Below are 20,623 nucleotides of genomic sequence, written 5' to 3' on the forward strand. Positions count from 1 at the left end.
AAAACGCTTTGTTTCAAAGGCTCTTTATGTTCAATTTTATAACTGTTTAGCTCAGCAAAAACATGGATTTAATGATTATTACAGCGTCCATGATTTTATTATAGTTAAAATATTTTGAGATAACCCTTTTAATATATCATTATTGTCATCATTTATTAAATGCAAATAGATCAAAGGAGTGAAATCCATTGAAAAATTCAATTAAAAAAACATGAACTATTCTTGACAGGACAAATTTGGAAATGATATATAATTATAATTTCCATTATAGAAATTTATTTGAATGGAAATTTACCCTATTTCTATTTACGTGTATCAACTCTTTCTTTTTTTAAAGTTCATTCCACAAATAGTTCTTTTATAGCACGTTAATAGTCTGGTAAATATAGTTAAATAGTGATAAATTTTAGTGATGAGCAGAAATAGAAATATCTATTAGATGCTTAGAATGTATTTAGGTATATTGATCCAGTAAGCATATCAATAACAATGGACAAACTTTTGAAGTGCTCACTGAAATAAGTTAGTGTTGATATACTGTTGAGAAGAATCCACTAAAATCCCTTTTCAATCTCTACATGTATATCCAGTCATAATTTATTGCAATATTTGTCTAAGATTTATATATTTATTCTATTAAAAATCATAAATACCAGTGCTGAAAATATATTAGATTTATTAATGCTTTCAAATTCTGTCTGTGTAAAACTGCTGTTTTATTTAAAATCAATGAGATTATCTATAGAGATATGATATTAAACTGTCAGTGTTTGTTGTTTAAATGCTTGAGAAAAAAAATTGATGGCAAGTAAATCATTTCCTATGAGAAAATCACACAAGGTGTTACATCTTCATTGCTTTTATTTTATGCCTTGACCATAACGAAGGAACCATTTAGTTTACCTTTGTACATCCATCTGTGGCTCCCAAATTTGTTCTTGCCTCAACCAAATTGAAACTTAAACATAGTACTTATTACCAAAACACTCAAAACAGGTACGAATTTAGGAAGTGTCACCTTTACTGTTCTTGAGTTATGTCCCTTTATGACATTATATGCAACATAGAAGGGGCATTATGTGTGTCCCATGGACACATTATTTATTTGGTATTGCTCATCATTTGATTAATTAGCAAACAGTCTATCTGAGATTGTAATAGGGAAAAATAATTATGATCCTTCTGTAACTGTAAGATGACCACTACATAGTTCCATGTTGTTCTTGTCAGAATAAGTCATTGTAAATCATATCCCCTCCATTGGAACTAATATGGAACATAAACATCCTATATAATTCTTAATAAAGAAAAAAGAGTTATGTACTATCATCAAGGCCATTGTTATAAAAAATGAATATTTGTAACCAATATTGAAAAATATCAATTGTACAAATTCCAGCATGGTTATTGGTATCAATAATAGATAGTTGTTGGGTTCTATTCAAGCAGTAATAGAACATAATGAGAAAAAAAGCAGGTTTAATTATTTACCAATTCAATGTCCATTTTCAATATTTTATCCTACAATCAGCCAACTATTATACAAATAACAGGTACCGGTACACAAAATTGTTTGCTAACTTATATTTTTGCATTTAAAAAAAATATCCTATTATCCACCTCCATGTTAAGCATGCAGTAATATGGATATTTCTTTCTGGGTAATAGTTCATTTTGGGGTCCTCTGCAAGGTCCAGGTATCAACTATGCTTATGATTTTTTAAAGAAGTACAACAATTATTTGGTTTCAAGTGCTCAAGTACCGACTGTTAATTGCAGGATAAAAACAATATACATGTACATTGTTGGAAATATAAAATGTATTTATACATGCTACAAAACAGGAGAAAAGCTTGGTGAGCTTCCTTTTCATCCTTTTTCTAAAGCTTATACAAATGAATTTTATATTTTCTGACGATGTACATATACATATATCATGCAAAGAAAATTCCTTAGGTGAGCAATGCCTTCTCCTTGAAGCCTCTAGTTTAATCAAGGTTTTGTGAAAACCAGAAAATATGCACAAAAACCTAATCTAAAACAAAAAGAAATAGTAATGAAAATATTTATGTTTTTGAACAGGATGAGGTAACATTATGCACTTTTGGTGTAGGTATATCATTTGGAGAGTCTATTCTGACAAACCAACCAAGACAGGCAACAGTTGTCACTAAAGAATTTACAGAACTTGTTAGAATTGAGCAGAAGGATTTTAGGATACTCTGGGAGGTAATTGAAATCCATAAACCAGATTTGAGTACAACATATATATATATGTAAATGCATTCCTTGAAATGTATTAAATGATTAATAAATTCATTGAATAGATAATAGATATTGTTCAATATTTTTTACATTCATTGAATGTTAGATAAATTTATAATATATGTAATAAATGTTGTTGCATAATTTATAAATTTGACATTGAATGTTTAATGAAGAAAAAGGGATTCATTGCAGTTGCACCAACTTTTAATAATGCAGCATTTCATTTGTGTCAAAAAGCAAAAAGCAATCACCTGTCCATAAATCAATCATACAAAACTGAGGGTGACTCAAGGTATAAATTTGTAAAATGTTCTCTTTTCCTCGGTGACGAAATGGACATAATTCATTCAAAGACAAATTAAGGAGGAAATATGTCTGTATTTGTTAGGCATCACATTTACAATATCTTATGTATTGAAAAACATAGAAAAGTGGTATGGATGTACCTTAAAAAGTTTCAAGGCCAGAATTATAACAGATATTGACAGCAAAACAATTATAAAAACGTTGAATGATAGCCAGTTTCTATTTAGATTAGCAAAAAATACAATCACAGCATTTAAAAAAACTAATTAGTGTTTTATGTTTACTTTTTGGTTTATTGATGAATATGATTTAGTATCGCTATGTTATATTATGTTATCAAAACTATGTTGTAACTTTTTAATTAAAAGCCTATTTACATTATAGATCTATTATTTATATTATGTACCTGTACTATTGTCTCAAATTATTATTTTGGCTCAAATTGATATAGCATTTGTAACAAAAATGAAAGATTGTTTTGGCGGAAATGAAATGCTAATTGGGGCAAAAGTAAGGACTGATTTTTAGATATTAACATTTGATTCTATGATATCACAGTAAAGTGTAAGAGTTTTTGGAAGGCCTTATTAATTTTATGATATAATTTTGATTATGGTTAATGTATTTTTTCAGAGAAATAAAACATTATTAGAAGGTGTGATCACACCACTAAGTTCACTTACAAGGACAAGTAAGTATAGTCATTAAACTATAAAAATGTATTTGAAATCAGTACAATCTTAGCCATCATGTATTAGTTTTTGTTTTTCTGCAACAAAATTGTGGAAGCCACCTTACATAGAACTTCTAATTAAATAGTACTAATTTTCAACGAATGAAAAAAATAAGAGAATGGAGAACATTTATTTTATGAAAGTATTTGCTCTAAGCTGTCTCCACACTATTATTTCAAATTTCAATCATACAGTACAATCCATTTATAGTCAGTGGCTTTGTTAATTATGTTTATAATACAAAACGAGGAAGGTCAAGTGGATTTATATAGTTTGAAATTGTAAAGGAAAAGATCAACTAGTATCATAGTATACAAGACTACCATGTTTAATGGCTGTTAGATTTAAATTTAGGACCAGAACTTATCTTTGAGAAAAAGCTGTTAGATGTATTTCATTATATCCAAAAAGCTTTTTATACCCCTTGCTTTCAAAAAAGGGGGGTATACTGTTTTACCTCAGTCTGTCCGTCCGTCCGTCAGTCAGTCCGTCCCATGAAACTTTCGTCACATTTTTCTCAGGAACTACAATACAAGGATTTCTGAAATTTGGTTTCAGGGTTTATCTAAGTCAGCTATACCGTGTGATGCGTTTTCAGATTGATCACTTGACAACTTTCTGTTTACCGAACACTTGTATGATTTTACACATGATAGCCAAGTTGAAAATTTTCGTCACATTTTTCTCAGGAACTACAATACAAGGATTTCTGAAATTTGGTTTCAGGATTTATATAAGTCAGCTAAACCGTGTGATGCGTTTTCAGATTGATCACTTGACAACTTCCTGTTTACCGAACACTTGCATATTTTTACACTATTAATATTATCCACTTGCGGCGGGGGTATCATCAGTGAGCAGTAGCTTGCAGTTTCACTTGTTTTTTCATTTTGTACATAGTTTAAGCAATATTTAATGCTATAAAGATCAACTTGTCTTTATCAAAATCTAACCTTTACAACCCCTTTGTGAATGATCATTGCCAGGCAAACGGAATTGGTGCAAACAACAAGAACATGTTTAAAAAAATGTCATTTATTACATAAAAAATTAATATATATACGTTAAAATATAGATATTTTACAAAAATTAACTTTACATGGGAGAATTAGCCTAAATGTCGACTTACCAATTGCCCAACCAAACATATTTTTAATGCAAACTATGAAATATTACACCAATTAGCCCAAACATGCATCTCCCTTCACAAGCTAGAACAGTATTGTCATTTTTTGTTGGATTATTGCCAGGTATGTTTCAACATCTTATGTTTTACAGATCCTCACAAACATCAGTATGAATTGTCACCACAGATACCAAGGTCAAGGAAAGGTAGTAGTTCAAACTTGGAGGATAAACACAGCAGTCCAGCCTCACCCATCACTACTGTGAGTAGTAGTTTCTGGGATATTTTGTTGTTGACCATAACTGTTAGCAGATGTTATATTGATTTTAGGATACTTTGAAATGATGATTTTGCTGTTCTTGTTTTTACTGAGGATAGGAGTGGCAGAATTATTTTATTACAGCTTTGTTTAAAGAGTAAAGCAGATATGCAGTATTTATAACATTATTAGGTAAAGATTGCATGAAATGCAATCAAAACCTAATATGGGACTGACTTTAAAATATCTTAACCTTCCAAGGCTTATCACTACCTTTTTGATACAAAATATAGTGCGTTGATAATAATATTCTATACATCCTATCCATGAACATTTTCATACATTTATCGATGTAATATATGCTCAGATATAACTTTTGCAAGGTGCATGAATCTAATATTTGTTCTAAAAATATAAATGATGTAATTGTTAAAGTCATCTTTAAAAATTGGAGTAATCTACCTTTGTCTAGAATTGTTGTTTAAAAATCAACTGCAACCAATGCAGTATTTAATTTTACTCCCCACTGATAAATTGAAGCAATCTTTACCATTCAGTTGTTTCAAACACTTCATTGTTGTACTATTTGTATAAGACTTGTCTCATCTACATTTATCCTCTTGCATTGACTGGAGTGACTTACACATTCTTTCATAGGAACCTCTTGACAAAATGGGCACATACTTGGTAAGAATGTCTTTCGATAGGTCTCATGAATCTTATGATTTCAGGGAATGCTGAATTTGACAATTCATTGACATTTGATATTTTATATGATTACGGAATGAAGATCAGAAAACAAAGTTGATTGCCTTAAAATAGAGTTTGATACGATGAACAATAAAAAGATCCAGCTTTAATTTGAAATATATTACTTAACAAACTGGAATTAGATAATAGAATTGAGAATGGAAATGGGGAATGTGTCAAAGAGACAACAACCCTACCATAGAAAAAATAACAGCAGAAGGTCACCAACAGATCTTCAATGTAGCGAGAAATTCTCACACCCGGCCACGTCCTTCAGCTGGCCCCTAAACAAATATAAATGCATAAATAATTCTATGATGGTACATTATAATGTATTAGTTGCTGATTTGATTTCTAGACTTGCAGATGCAGCAGAAAAATAAATTCTAATATTAGAAACACATCTGAATTTTATTTTTGTTTGGTTAAAATAGTTTATTTAGCCCTCAATTCTCTCAAATTTTGCACAGCTAGATACACAGACAATTAAATTATGTCAGCTGGTCTTGTCTTGTTTTGATTGTAAACATAATATAATGAAGAACCAAGGAAATTGAATTGGAAGGGGAAAAAATATAAAAATCAAATTAAAAACTATTTTCTTAAAATCATTATTTTATGTTTAGTTTCAAATCGAATAATAGAAGCAAATTATTAAAATGTGACTGGATGATCTTGGGTAGACAATAATTTATATTTGAGCTAAAAAAAAATCCACAACTTTAAAGATGAATAGGAGTTGCTTCCCTTAAAAATTAAAATCTTTGCCAACATCTTGTAACCACTTTGCTTCATTTTTTCATTTCAAATTTCCTCAAAACTTATTTGGAAGCTTTTTCTTACCAATATTTCAGTTGAGTGAAAAAAGTATATTAGTTGAATAATTGAGCAAAGTATTAAAAGAAAATATTTCTTGGAGTTAACATTGTAGCCCTGTAAAATGTTTTAAGAACACTGATGTTCATATTTCTGGATGTATGTTTATGAAATCAAAGCTTTTCTACAGAGTTTAATAAAATGATGTGGAGAAATAAATCTTAGCTATTTGAAAAATAAATGTTGAATTCATATGGCGCTTTTTCAGGGTTTTTTTGTTCCCAGCACACAATGCAAAACAACAACTGTTTACAGTACAATGTATAAATACATCCCTGGGATGTAAATTATAAGGAAAATTAAGTGCTCCAAGCCTACATTTATTGTAGGATTATTATGAAAATTGTATTGAATTTTTATAATATCAGCAATGTCAGGGACCAGTTTGAAAATCTTCAGTGTCCATTAATTTTAATAGGACTTTACATGTCCATGGAAAATATATTTTTTTTAGAAAATTGCTTTCTTAGTGATGTCAAGACAAGTGTATAATTCTGGCCAAATATTTATGAAATTTTATATCGTAGAATCAAATCAACAATGTCTCTGATGAATTGAAAATCAGTGTGGATAGTTCATAGTGTGTCTGTTAAGTAGCACAAGGTAGCAGAACTAAGAAGACATTTTTCATCAATAACGACTTTCTTTAGTCGCTTGCCATTTAACAGGGCCATTAAAAGTATTGTTCATGTGCAAAATTACATTAAATTTCAAAAAAGGATTTCCTTTACTTCCAGTTTTGACATCGGTACAAGGAAGCAGTCGTAACGACATGAAGAAAATAATTTTTAACTTTCTTTTTTCTTTTGAAGTAAATGCATTTCACGTTTTAGGACTTAACTAATGTTCTGATGAAATATTGGTGACTATTTTATGTAATAAAGCTGAAAAAAAGATGTTATTTGTAAGATATTTGATTCTATGGGATATTTAATAAAAAAAATCTTTATAAAGTAAGAGAGTGCTGGTAGAAACTTGTAAATGGGATGCTAAGAGCTACTGTTAGTGATGAATTGTTCAAAAATCTAAAATTGTTTTTTTCTGGAAAGTGATTGCTACATTTATTTGATCAAAACTTTTGTTTCAAACACCCTTGTAGGGATTAAACTATTGCATTATTATTTTAGAACTAGTTCTCAATTTTTCATTTTATTTTATAGATGCCATCACAGAAACTTTCCAGAGCAGCCAACATTTTACGTGCGATGATACTCTCAAGAGCTCCTCACATGATACGTGACAGGAAATACCATTTACGAACATATCGCAGATGCATGGTGGGTACAGAAATGGTTGATTGGTTGTTACAGCAAAGTACTCTGGTGTATTCTCGTAACCAAGCAGTTGGGATATGGCAAGCCCTACTTGAAGAAGGATTAGTTGTACATGGTGAGTTAGAGTTGTGTCCCTTTTATTAGCTCACCTGGCCCAAAGGGCCAAGTGAGCTTTTCTCATCACTTGGCGTCCGGCGTCCGGCGTCGTCGTCCGTCGTCATCGTCCTGCGTCCGGCGTTAACTTTTACAAAAATCTTCTCCTCTGAAACTACTAGGCCAAATTTAACCAAACTTGGCCACAATCATCATTGGGGTATCTAGTTTAAAAATTGTGTCCGGTGACCCCGCCAACTAACCAAGATGGCCGCCATGGCTATAAATAGAACATAGGGGTAAAATGCAGTTTTTGGCTTATAACTCAAAAACCAAAGCATTTAGGGCAAATCTGACATGGGGGTAATATTGTTAATCAGGTTAAGATCTATCTGCTCTGAAATTTTCAGATGAATCTGACATTCCGTTGTTTGGTTGCTGCCCCTGAATTGGTAATTTTAAGGAAATTTTGTTGTTTTTGGTTATTATCTTGAATATTATTTTAGATAGAGATAAACTGTAAAAAGCAATAATGTTCAGCAAAGTAAGATCTACAAATAAGTCAACATGACCAAAATGATCAGTTGACCACTTTAGGAGTTATTGCCCTTTATAGTCAATTTTTAACCATTTTTCGTAAATCTTAGTAATCTTTTAGAAAAATCTTCTCCTCTGAAACTGCTTGGCCAAATTATTTGAAACTTGGCCACAATCATCATTGGGGTATCTAGTTTAAAAATTGTGTCCGGTGACCCCGCCAACTAACCAAGATGACCGCCATGGCTATAAATAGAACACAGGGGTAAAATGCAGTTTTTGGCTTATAACTCAAAAACCAAAGCATTTAGAGCAAATCTGACATTGGGTAAAATTGTTAATCAGGTGAAGATCTATCTGCCCTGAAATTTTCAGATGAATTGGACAACCTATTTTTGGGTTGCAGCCCCTGAATTGGTAATTTTAAGGAAATTTTGCTGTTTTTGGTTATTATATTGAATATTATTATAGATATAGGTAAACTGTAAACAGCAATAATGTTCAGCAAGGTCAGATTTACAAATAAGTCAACATGACCAAAATGGTCAGTTGACCTCTTTAGGAGTTATTGCCCTTTAAAGTCAATTTTTAACCATTTTTCGTAAATTTTATATATCTTTTACTAAAATCTTCTTCTCTGAAACTGCTGTGCCAAATTGATCCAAACTTGACCACAATCATCTTTGGGGTTTTTTGTTTAAAAAATGTGTCCGGTGACCTGGCCATCAAACCAAGATGGCCGCCACGGCTAAAAATAGAACATAGGGGTAAAATGCAGTTTTTGGCTTATAACTCAAAAACCAAATAATTGAGAGAAAATCTGACATGAAGTAAAATTGTTAATCAGGTCAAGATCTATCTGCCCTGAAATTTTCAGATGAATTGGACAACCTGTTTTTGAGTTGCGGCCCCTGAATTGGTAATTTTAAGGACATTTTGCTGTTTTTGGTTATTATATTGAATATTATTATAGATATAGGTAAACTATAAACAGCAATAATTTTCAGCAAAGTAAGATCTACAAATATGTCAACATGAAAGAAATGGTCAATGACCCCTGTAGGAGTTATTGACTTTTGTAGTCAATTTTCAATCTGCTTCCTTTGTTTAATATTCACATAGACCAAGGTGAGCGACACAGGCTCTTTAGAGCCTCTAGTTAAAATGATCTGAATACATATGCAAGCATTATTTTTAAAAGAATTTCTACCCTACATATATAATTAAAAGTTCAGTGTGTTAAAATACAAGAATTTGACCTATGTGTACTATCTAACTTTAATAATTTATTTATATTAATAAAATTAATAAAAGCATGTTACACAGACATTTGAGATTTGAAGCTTTGTTAGTGGCCTAATTATGATGATGTATTGATGTGATTAAATGACATCCTTTTATCTTGCACCATTGTTGTTGTTAACTTATAATCAATAGTAAGACATAGATAAAACAAATAGATTGATTTACCCATTTTTGTGCCTAAATTTTGTAGTGAAAATAACGAAAAAGCATTTAAAGAGTTAAAACATTAACCACATAATTCAGTTTTGCACAATCGTGTAATAAATATTCGACTCTGACCTTTTTTTGTCAGATAAAGTATTAAAATGCAGCTCTTTCTATTTTTAAATACAAATATTTATTTGTTGTTCTAAATAAGTAGAAACAATAATACTTCTTTGTAAACAGTGAAACAGATTGAGCTTCTAAATCTTAAACTTTATCAGATTATATTCTAAAAGATGAGATAATATGCTCAAAAATAATTTAAACGAACTTTCTTTTCAAAACTGCATTATTTCTGAATAAACGTGCAATTAATTTTGATATGGTTTACATTATGACATATAAATAATATACAGTCACTTATGTTATTAACCGGATGTTTTGTAACTTCTCAAGATTAATACAAACATGTTTTACATGAAATATTACAAAGTAACATATGTTTTATTTCAATTACTTCATTTTCCAATTTGTTATATATATCCTGGATATGGTTATTATTTTAATCTCTTTTTTTCTGTAAATACAAATGACAACTTAATTAAAAATGGGAGATATTTTTAATAAATACTTATTCAGAATACAGGATGTTTGGTAAAAGAACAGCAACTCAATTTCCCTATACATCTACAAAAAGATTACATTGTATTCCTTGTGAGATGCACTTCTGTCAATATAGACAATATTTCTCATAGGAACTCCTCTTACACCTTAGACTAAAGCTTCGTAATAAAATGATATTCTGGAATAGAAAGTTCACATGCACCCTAATATTTATTAAATAAATGGCCATGCAAAGAGGAGTTGCACAAACGACATTTTTTTGTTTAAAAGATGAAGTGTCTAAATTAGTTATTTTTCATGACGATGAATCATAAGTTTGTGTAAAGTTTAAACCTTAAGACCTCTCAAAATTTGTGAATATTCATAAAGGAGTTGATAGATTCCATACATTTTATTTCAATGTTACTAATTATTGATTGATTGGTATTTAACACAACTTTCAGTACTATTGCGCTATTTGTGGCAGTCAGTTTTAGTGGCACTGTAAGCTTGAGTGCCCAGAGGTAGGAAAAATTACAATCTAAGTCAATTGAGATTAAAGTCAATTGCACCTGAAAATTACCAGTTTCAAACTGACAACATCAGTGTTGACAGGCTAGTGAGACAGAAGTTATACATTGTACTACTTATACTGATCAGCCATCCAGGCCTGTATCTAATGAAAAATTATGTAGTTTCAAAATGATTTTAATAAATCTGTTACATATCAAAGTTCAATATTGACTTGTTACAAATATTAAACCCATACAAAATGTCACATTAGACATTTACTAGTTCTTAATTCTGGATAAGGGATATAGGTAATTACCACATTCAATTATATCTTGTACCCCACTGTATGTACCACACTGAAAGGAGTGTGATACGAAAAACTGCCTTAATTTAATTGGCTTATCCAGCATCATGATAGGATATTATAACATTCCCATTTACAAGTCATAAGGTCTTTGATAGTATTCGAAAGTCAAGACGATGTACATTTAGTCCATGCCAATGTACATACCGGTATGTGATTTCTTAAATAAAATTCAAAACACTCATACTTTTTATCTGGAAATCTTTTTGTCAAATCTCATTGCATTTGAAGTGTATAAAAAGTTTAACAATGCACTTTTTTCTTCCAAAAATATATTTTTGTGAATAAAACAGAAAAAATAATTATAAGAACTTAAATGAAGATTCATGTAGGCTATGGTTATCATATTTGAAGTTTGATTACTAAAATTGCTGCAATTAGTTCTAATTTTGATTATTTCATGTCTTAATTTATACAGAATGTTTAATAAGTGATAAAAAGTCTATATAACTCATGTGATCATTATTTTTATGAAGAACCTTTATGACTGCTCCTAATAATTGTAAATATTTTATGAGCCATATATTAATAAGTAACATTTGATCTTTAAAAATTCTCATAATAAAAGTGAAATTTTCTTCTGTGGGACCGTCTTGTATTTTTATTCAGTATACTAGACCTTAAATTAAAAGAAAATACATGCGTTTAGAATATTGAATGTGATTTCTGGTCAGATTATATATAGACTATAGTAGTTACCAGCTTGCTCAATATGACTCCTTCTTGTCTTCAAATTTAGCTTTTGAATTATTAAAGGACAAGGTACGATAAGGCCTGTTTTTGGCCCCCCTATTTTCTCATTGATATGGGGGGGGGGGGGGGGGGGGGTAAAAGGGCACCAAAAACACCAAAAGAAGGAAAAATCAAGATTTTTGGTCATTGTTTCTTAAAATTTTATAGGGTGCGCCTACATGACCCAGAGATTAAATTACAGCAATTTAAACAGAAAAAATATTGCTTATGACATTGAAATAAAAAAAATTCTTGGACATGTTGGCGCAGGCATTTAAAAACTAAAAAATCGTTGTACGAAACACCAGCATAGCGAATAAAAATTACAATATCTTAATAAAATAACAGAAATTTTAACCCCCTCACCTCACCCAGTTGCTAAAATTAGTGGTTTTGAACACACTTCAAGCATTAGGGAATACTTTAGCATAATAAGTAGCTTTCCAAAACAGAATTTGAAAAATGAGAAAATAGGGAGGCCAAAAACGGGCCTTATCGTACCTTGTCTTTTGATAGTATTACAGGCATGTAGATATGTTATAAAAACATCTCTTCAATGAATTCTGATAGAGATATTCTTACCGCATAACAAATGAAGAGTACCCGAGTATACATTTCCAGACAATGAAAGGTTAAACTCCTGCTCCAAAGGAGAGAATATAAATGTTCATGTCTGTCTGTCTGTCAGTCACATGAAATTTCATTGCCTTTTTCTCAGTAACAATATAAGAGATTTACTCGAAATTTGGAAGCAAACTTCAAGTTACCTTGCTTTGTTGTATGAAGTATTTTTAAATTCATTGGCTCTTGGAACTTCTGTTTAACCAAATTCTTATATATTCTTACTCTTATTGGCCACGTTTGAAGCTTTTGTTGTATTATTTTTGAGGAACTACAAAATCACCCCAAATATTGTAAATGGAATTAAGTGGCAAAATATATTGAAAATGTAAGTCACAAACAATCAGCTGTATTAAGTAACATCTTTCTAAAGCGATTATAGTTTTATAGAAATGTACTAAGCAGTCTAATAAATAACATTAGTACAATGGTTGACTGATCAACTGTGGCAAATAAACTGTAATAGTATCTCCTTCTTCACAGGAGATAAACACATTGTAAAGAAATTCTTTCATACATCTCATATGTGCCCTGCCCTACTACCGTGTTTAAAAAATAATAACAAATAAATGAGATGAAATGTCAGTACTGTTTTCTTTTCAGAATTGTGACATACTTATGAAAATCACCAAATGAAAAGAAAATCTCTCTCATCCTATTGAGAAAGTTGATAAAAGTATCTCACTTGAATATATTAAGTCCGAATCTATAAAAATTTACGTTGACATAAATTTTTCAATTTATTTTATGTAAATTATATGGTGAACTGTTTGTATTGATACATTTATTTGGATTTTAATCTTTTATCTTCATTTTAAATCTGGAGGCATTATTATTTTTCAAAACATTGTGAGGTAAGTAAAAAAATAGGCATAGTATCTTATTCACACATAGATACAGAAAAACAAGCCACTCCTGCTCACAATTAGTTATAGAAAAATAATAGTCTTAAATCTCCAAAACAGGGTACAAATAAGTTAAAGTTGGCATACAGGTGAGGGACAATGAGGATGAGGCTACTTTTCTATTATTTTTTTAAAACACCTGTGCCACTGAGTGATAAAAAAATGGTTTAAAATTTAAGAAAGTTGTCACTTAAATGAGTGGCATAACTTTACATATCCAAACTACTAAAGTTAAGATAAAATTGAGAAAGGAAATGGGGAATGTGTCAAAATGACAACAACCCGACCATAGAGCAGACAACAGCCAAAGGCCACCAATGGGTCTTCAACGTAGCGAGAAACTCCCGCACCCGTAAGCGTACTTCCTAAATTTGCTGCTGAAACAATCCTTTTTACCGTTATTGATCTGTGTCTTAAAAGGCTTTTGTGCATGCTTCGTCGTTGTACTGCCTGATAAACACATGAACAACAAAAATAAAAACATTGTGAAGTTGATCGGGTAAACACTTGCCCAATTGTACCTTATATTGTGGGCATCTTCTATTTTTGTCTGATTCTTAACACCAGCTACAGCACTTATATATTATATATCACTTAAAAGATCATGACCCAATTTTACATAACTTCCTTGAAAATACTTCCAAAAGATTATTTAACCTAGATATCATGGTTTAGTGATGACTGAAAAAAAAAATGCATTCAAGAAGTTCTACATAAAATGCAGGAAAAAACGATTTTTATAGCCTTTCTTATCAAATCATTTTGTTGCTATAGCACAATGTATTCTTATTTTCATATCAATTAAAAATCACCATGATTAAAATATTTACTTTGTTCAAAATATTTTTCCAGGGAGAGATTTTTTTTTTAGGGGGGGGGGATATAAGAAATGTGAAGGAAAATAAACTTCTTGATGACATTCAGTAAAATTTCTTATAGATGCAGTGAAAACTTGATATAATACAAATGGATTTGCTTTATACAGATAAACACATGAACAAATTCAGTATGAATTTCTACTTAAAAGGACATCATATGCCTTGTCATGGACTAACCCAAATGGTGTATAATGTAAAAAAGAGAATGTCAGGGACAAGTTTTTACAAGTGAATAACACAGTTAAAAAGTTTTATTTCTAAAAAACTACAGCATTGATGGTAGATTTCTTTAATTTTTTCAGTATGTCATGAGCACCAATTCAAGGATAAATATTTATTTTACCGTTTCCGCCAAGACGACCAGGGAGTTGGTACTGTACCATCTCATAACGACAAGAAAGAAGCTGAAGAAGAATTGCAGGATATCTTGTTGACATTGGCTCAGATTGGACCTGACGCTATGATGCGAATGATTTTACGAAAACTGTAAGTACATTTAATGTTAAAAAACAAGAAAAAAGACACGCTTTCAAGATGTCATATCATGAGTTTCATAACTTTTCAGGACCTTGTTGATCTAGATAATCTAAAGTGATCAAAAGCAATTCACTTAGGTTGTGAGTTTAAAATCCTGCTCATTGAAGTTCCATTGGACTCTTGACTAGGATAAGCAGGTTTTTTACTGTAGATGGTACATGTTTATATGCAGGTCAACCACCTTCCACAGCCATTTAAAACTCAGCATCATGATTAGCAAAATGTGGCCCTAAACCCCAACAATCAATCAATACGTCAATGTTGATCTTATACAAATGAAGTCTGCAGGATCTATCATTCAGATTGATTAACTTTCATTTCATTTTATTTTATTTTAAATGCATCACAAAAGTTACCTCTATTGTGTTAATATACATATCTTTCAAGCTCTGTAAGACTTTGAAGCAGAAATTAAGTTCAAATTTTATGATATAATAAAATTGCATGTCTTAAGAACATAATAGTGGGTAATATTAAAACCATTTATATGCTATTGAGATGAAAAGGAAGAAAGTAATTCTGAAATGAAAAAAAACAGAAGTTTTTATTTCCTTTTTGAACTTACTTGCAAACAAAAAACAAAATGTGATCTATTTTGTATTTGGATATTTATTTCATACACCTGGTCTAAGGTTGAGAATTAATTTCCATATATATCGGTTTTAAGTTTGCAGCAAGTATTTAAAGTACATTTCTTAATGAGGAATTAGTTTAAAATGTCATGTTCTTCTATTTGTCAATTTTCGTGGGGACAATTTTCACCAGAAGAAGATAAACTTTCTTTTTTATGTAACATCTATCACATTTTACGGAAAACAAGTCTGTGTTATGCATGTTAATGAACTATTTTCTGTAACATTCCCATGAATTGTGAAAGGTATACTGTCTTTCAAATTAAATTATCTTATTTGCTTAAGGATTAATGTTCTACAAATAAGTTCTGAATTGGAACCAAAGAAAAACATACATAATATATTTGGTTTAACTGTCTGACATTTTCAGTTGTTTTCAACAAATAGTGGTATCAGTCATATATAGAAAAAATGAGGTAATTAAATAATCAAGGTCAGTCCAGTAGCCTTGATGTTTTTGAGGAGGTTCATTGGTGGTCCAGTAATGACTTAGTCAAACTACAATCAGAATCTATACTTCAAAAGTCTTTAAAAGATTTTTGTTGAGTCTGCGACTTTTGATGCAGAAAGCTCAACATAGGGATAGTGATCCTGCGGCGGAGGCATTAGCTTATCTCTTGAAAGCTTTATATTTTAGAAGGTGGAAGACCTGGATGCTTCATACTTTGTATATAGATGTCTCATGTTACGAAGTTTTTGTAAGTTACATGTCCAATGTCCTTGACCTCATTTTCATAGTTCAGTGACTACTTGAAAAAAAATAAGATTTTTGGTTATGTTAAATTCTCTCTTTTATAAATAATAGGATAACTATATTTGGTATGTGCATACCTTGTAAGGTCCTCATGTCCGTCAGACAGGTTTCACATGACCTTGACCTCATTTCATGGATCAGTGAACAAGGTTAAGTTTTGGTGGTCAAGTCCATATCTCAAATACTATAAGAAATAGGTCTACTATTTTCAGTGTATTGAAGGACCGTAAGGTGTACATGGCCAACTGGCAGGTGTCATCTGACCGTGACCTCATTTTCATGGTTCAGTGGTTATAGTTGATTCATTGTGTTTTGGTCTGTTTTTCTTATACCGTATGCAATAGGTTTACTATATTTGGTGTATGGAGTGATTGTAAGGTGTACATGTCTGACTGGTAGTTGTCACCTGACCTCATTTTCATGGTTCAGTGATAAAAAAAAAGTTAAGTTTTTAGTTTTGGTCTTTTTTTCTAATTCTATATGCAATAGGTCAACTATATTTTGTGTATGGAAATATTTTATGATCTTTATGTCAGTCGTGCAGCTTTTATTTGACATTGACCTCATTTTCACGGTTCAGTGCTCAGTGTTAAGTTTTTGTATTTGGTCTGGGTTTTTTTAAACTATAAGCAATAGGTCAACTTTATTTATTGTATGGAAGAATTGTTAGCTGTACATGTCTACCTGACTTGGTTCATCTGACCTTAACCTCATTTTCATGGTTCATTGGTCAATGTTTAGTTTTCTTAGTTAATGTTGAGTTGATGTGACAGCTGTAGTAAAACTTTATATTTATGACTATCAACATAATATCAATGATTAGTAAATAAGGTGAGACATTTCAGTGTGTATACTCTTGATTTTTTTTTGGGAGGTTTTTTCTTACCTAAACCCACCCCCAACCCCACTGCCTATGGTGGGATCTCTGTGTCATGTATTACTAACTGCTTAAAAAATTTTGATTCAATTTGAAGCCATAATTGTACATGTGTCATTGTAGTTTTGAACAAACTTTTTGACTCACTGGTAAAAGTAAATGGGTCTTAAAGATGAAAAATAAAAAAATTAAAGCATATTTCTAAGGATGGTATTGTAAATGTGTCCTTATGATAAGAAATGATAAAATTAGAGCAAAGTTTTAGAAAAAAATAAAGTTTTAGCAAATATTTAGAACTTATAGTGTTGTTTTGAAGGGGCATTTAAGATGTTGTAGCAGAAGTCTCCTCATGATAAGTACATATAATGGAAATGAAGTTTGGTTAAATTTTAAGATCTTGTTGTAAAAAAGAGAATATGCTATATCTATGTCCATATTTGCAATGAGTTAAATTCACAAATATGTTGAAGTCACAACCACTATCCAGCTTTTATTGTATACATTATATAGTAAGTCGGAGTCCTAGAGAATACTTTACAGAAGTGAAGTATCAAAATCCAGTGAGAATGAGGATTTTAAAGATGAATAAGATATATCAAATGGAAAATATGCCTATTATTAGAAATGAGTTAAAAGCCAAGCAGATATTTGTGATGCTTTATTTTATGTAACTTTGGTCATAAAGCAAGTTTTGAATAATTAAAGTATAAGCAATATAATTTGTATGTAAGTGAAACATGATTGTTAAACAGATGTGCTCCTTGAAGTATTTGAAGACTTGGCACAATGCAGAACTACTTATTATAAACAATAATTGAAAGTTATTGGTAAATTACAGATGTATACTTAGCTTTGGTGTTATGATATATCATTAATGTCACATTTTATAAATAAACAAATCAAAAAAGTGGTTTGTATATAGTATTTGATTAGTTTTATTCTCTACTTTTCTATTCTGATTTTTATACTTCAAGGAAGCTGTCTTGTTTCTTAAATTACTAGAATGATAGTTTACTATAGAAAACTTTATTATATAATGAAATTCTTACTAATCGAAATATCAATCCTTTTTGTGACTAACACTAAGGTTTGCTCTTTCCAGCCATGTTGGCTTCCTCCACTTATAACAACTAAATGTGGTGCTTAAAAGTGGTGTTAAAACACCAAAAATCAAATTAAAATCAAATCAAGCCATGTTAATCAACAAGGCATTAGTTCATCATTAAATCAGTTCAAAGGAAGTTGTGAGCGGTAGGTCTGTATTAGGTCTGCAATTGTATTAGCATTGGAACATTTCCATGGAGATTATTTGGTCATGGTATACCAGTTTTGAAACTTTTGCATAATTTACATCTTTATGTTTGTGTATAGGCTGATGATAAACCAATGGTATTTGGTATACATTTTTTCTGAGTATTGGTATTATCATTTCCACAGGTTATTTGGCCCTGCACCACTGAGTCATGGGTCATTGAAGTTTTTTAAAGTTTACATATTAAAGTGTTACCTTTTTAATTTCAACATTTGTATTGTACTTTCGAAATTATATAACATGCGTCTAGCATACCAAATTTTGAGCCTCAGGTATCTATGATTAGTTTATGTACATAAAGGTGAGGCATATCCCAGTGTCAACAGTTGATTTCCTTAACTTTTGTGAAACATATAATATGAATAAAACTACTTTTTGTCCAACTGTCTATCAGGACATGCAAACATTTTCTTGTTTTATTATAAATTAGGATTCACTCCTTAGACTTTGTTGACATAGATAATTTATTGACACACACCACTACTTCTCTCTTACAAGTAAAGGTACAAGATTTAATAAATAGCACAAAGACAATCATGTCACTCTTTAAAGGCTTTGAGAATGTTTTGTTTTCTCTAATTTGTTGTGATAAAAACATTTTTTTCAGAATCTGGGTCACTATGACCTAAATTTCATGCTCTTATGCCTTTAGATTTACTATTTCTAAGATTTTATGTTACTTAATGTTCTTGATAAATTATATTGCAGCTCTACATTCCTCTTAAGTTTTAAGTTCACCATTTTCATAAACCTATGGTTCTGTGTCACTTTTAGTATGACTTTGACAGTTTGAAAGAGGATCTCAACTTCCACCTCATTATAGAGAGGTTTATACAGAAAATCTGTCCTTTATATTCATCATCACAATTTTCTTTTTGTGACTTATTTTGATTTAACAATCCAAATTTTTAGCCTGCCTAGTTACAGTTTCATTTATGATTTGTTTTGTTCTGGAATTGTTGTTGGTTTTTTTTGGGGGGGTCTGTGTTTTCCAAAATCGACTAACAAATGATATATAATATTTTTTCTTCCTCCTGCTCAATATTATGTGAAAGATGTGTTTTTGTAGAACTTTTTAAATGATATCATTATGATATGAACTTACCAATAATTTATGTTACCCTTGTCATGACATCGGTAACATCTGATTCATATAAAGTTTACATGAATATACACGTATATATGTTTTATTTTCTAAAAAGTATATATTGATTGTGGAAGGTATATTTATTTTGTTGGTTTTAACTCAGATATAATCTTTTATTCAACTTAGAATTACAAAGGAAATATGTCATGCATTGCATTTAAATTATAGCGAAATATTGTTATTTGTTATGATAACATTTATTTATTTACATATATATATAGTTCAAGATTTTTCAAGATCTTTCAAACATCAATAATCAGCCCAGTCTCTCTCCCTCTCTTGTCGCTGAATTAAATAATGCACTTCAATTCATTTCTTTCAGTAAACAAAGGAATTGAGTTTAGAGGTGGTGTAAGATTAACTATTTTGCAGTGCCAACTTATTTTTTACATGTTTTATAGAATTTTTTTTTTTTTTTCATTTAGAGGCCCCTTCACCCACAATCTAAATCCTACCCGTATTTAATCCCGCCACATTCTGTATGTGTCAGTAGTTGTGTCATATATTGCTGTATTTCATATTTGGCCAAACCATGTCTGTGCATTTACTCATGCATGAACCATTCAAATTTTAATATGTTGTTACTGAAGACCAAATTGAGGTAAATTTTCATTTCACTGGTTCTTGAAACATTGAAAAATTGTGTGTCCAGTTGTGTCTGTGCTGTAACTAATATGAACAGTTTAACCAAAGCTTTTTAAATGTAAAATATACTGTTCCTGATGACTAAATGGAGGTCAAGTTTGATATTGACCATTTTCACTTTCTTTGTTCAGGAGTCGTGGTCCTTGTGATACAGAAAAATTCCAGGAAACAAATGATTAAATAATCTGGTTTGCTGTTGCTCTGGCAGCCTCTTGTTATCTAGTTATTTGTGGAATTTGAAATGAACCTGATTGAAATGTAACCCTTAGCTATGAGGGGTATAATCTGCATTATTTTGATGACAAACAGTAGCCAATCAAATAATATTCAATGTATTAATATTAAGAAAATGTGAACTGAATCTATAGTTTCAAAAATATAAAAAGTAACTATTATGCCTAAAAATGATGTGCTTTGTCCCCAGTTATTGG

General features: G+C 30.6%; 1 protein-coding gene across 7 annotated transcripts in view; it reads left to right on the plus strand.

Annotated features, from left to right (window-relative positions):
• LOC134712196 (rap guanine nucleotide exchange factor 4-like) overlaps window positions 1-20,623 on the plus strand; it is a 102,925-nt gene that overhangs the window by 40,231 nt on the left and 42,071 nt on the right. For all 7 annotated transcript variants that reach the window (XM_063573505.1, XM_063573507.1, XM_063573504.1 and 4 more), the window contains 5 exons: window positions 2,083-2,229; window positions 3,208-3,265; window positions 4,587-4,696; window positions 7,480-7,708; window positions 14,591-14,774. In XM_063573505.1, the coding sequence (XP_063429575.1) occupies window positions 2,083-2,229; window positions 3,208-3,265; window positions 4,587-4,696; window positions 7,480-7,708; window positions 14,591-14,774 (728 nt within the window). The remainder of the gene's footprint in view (window positions 1-2,082; window positions 2,230-3,207; window positions 3,266-4,586; window positions 4,697-7,479; window positions 7,709-14,590; window positions 14,775-20,623) is intronic.

The sequence above is a fragment of the Mytilus trossulus genome, chromosome 3, assembly GCF_036588685.1.
Source record: "Mytilus trossulus isolate FHL-02 chromosome 3, PNRI_Mtr1.1.1.hap1, whole genome shotgun sequence".
In the NCBI taxonomy this organism is placed as follows: domain Eukaryota; kingdom Metazoa; phylum Mollusca; class Bivalvia; order Mytilida; family Mytilidae; genus Mytilus; species Mytilus trossulus.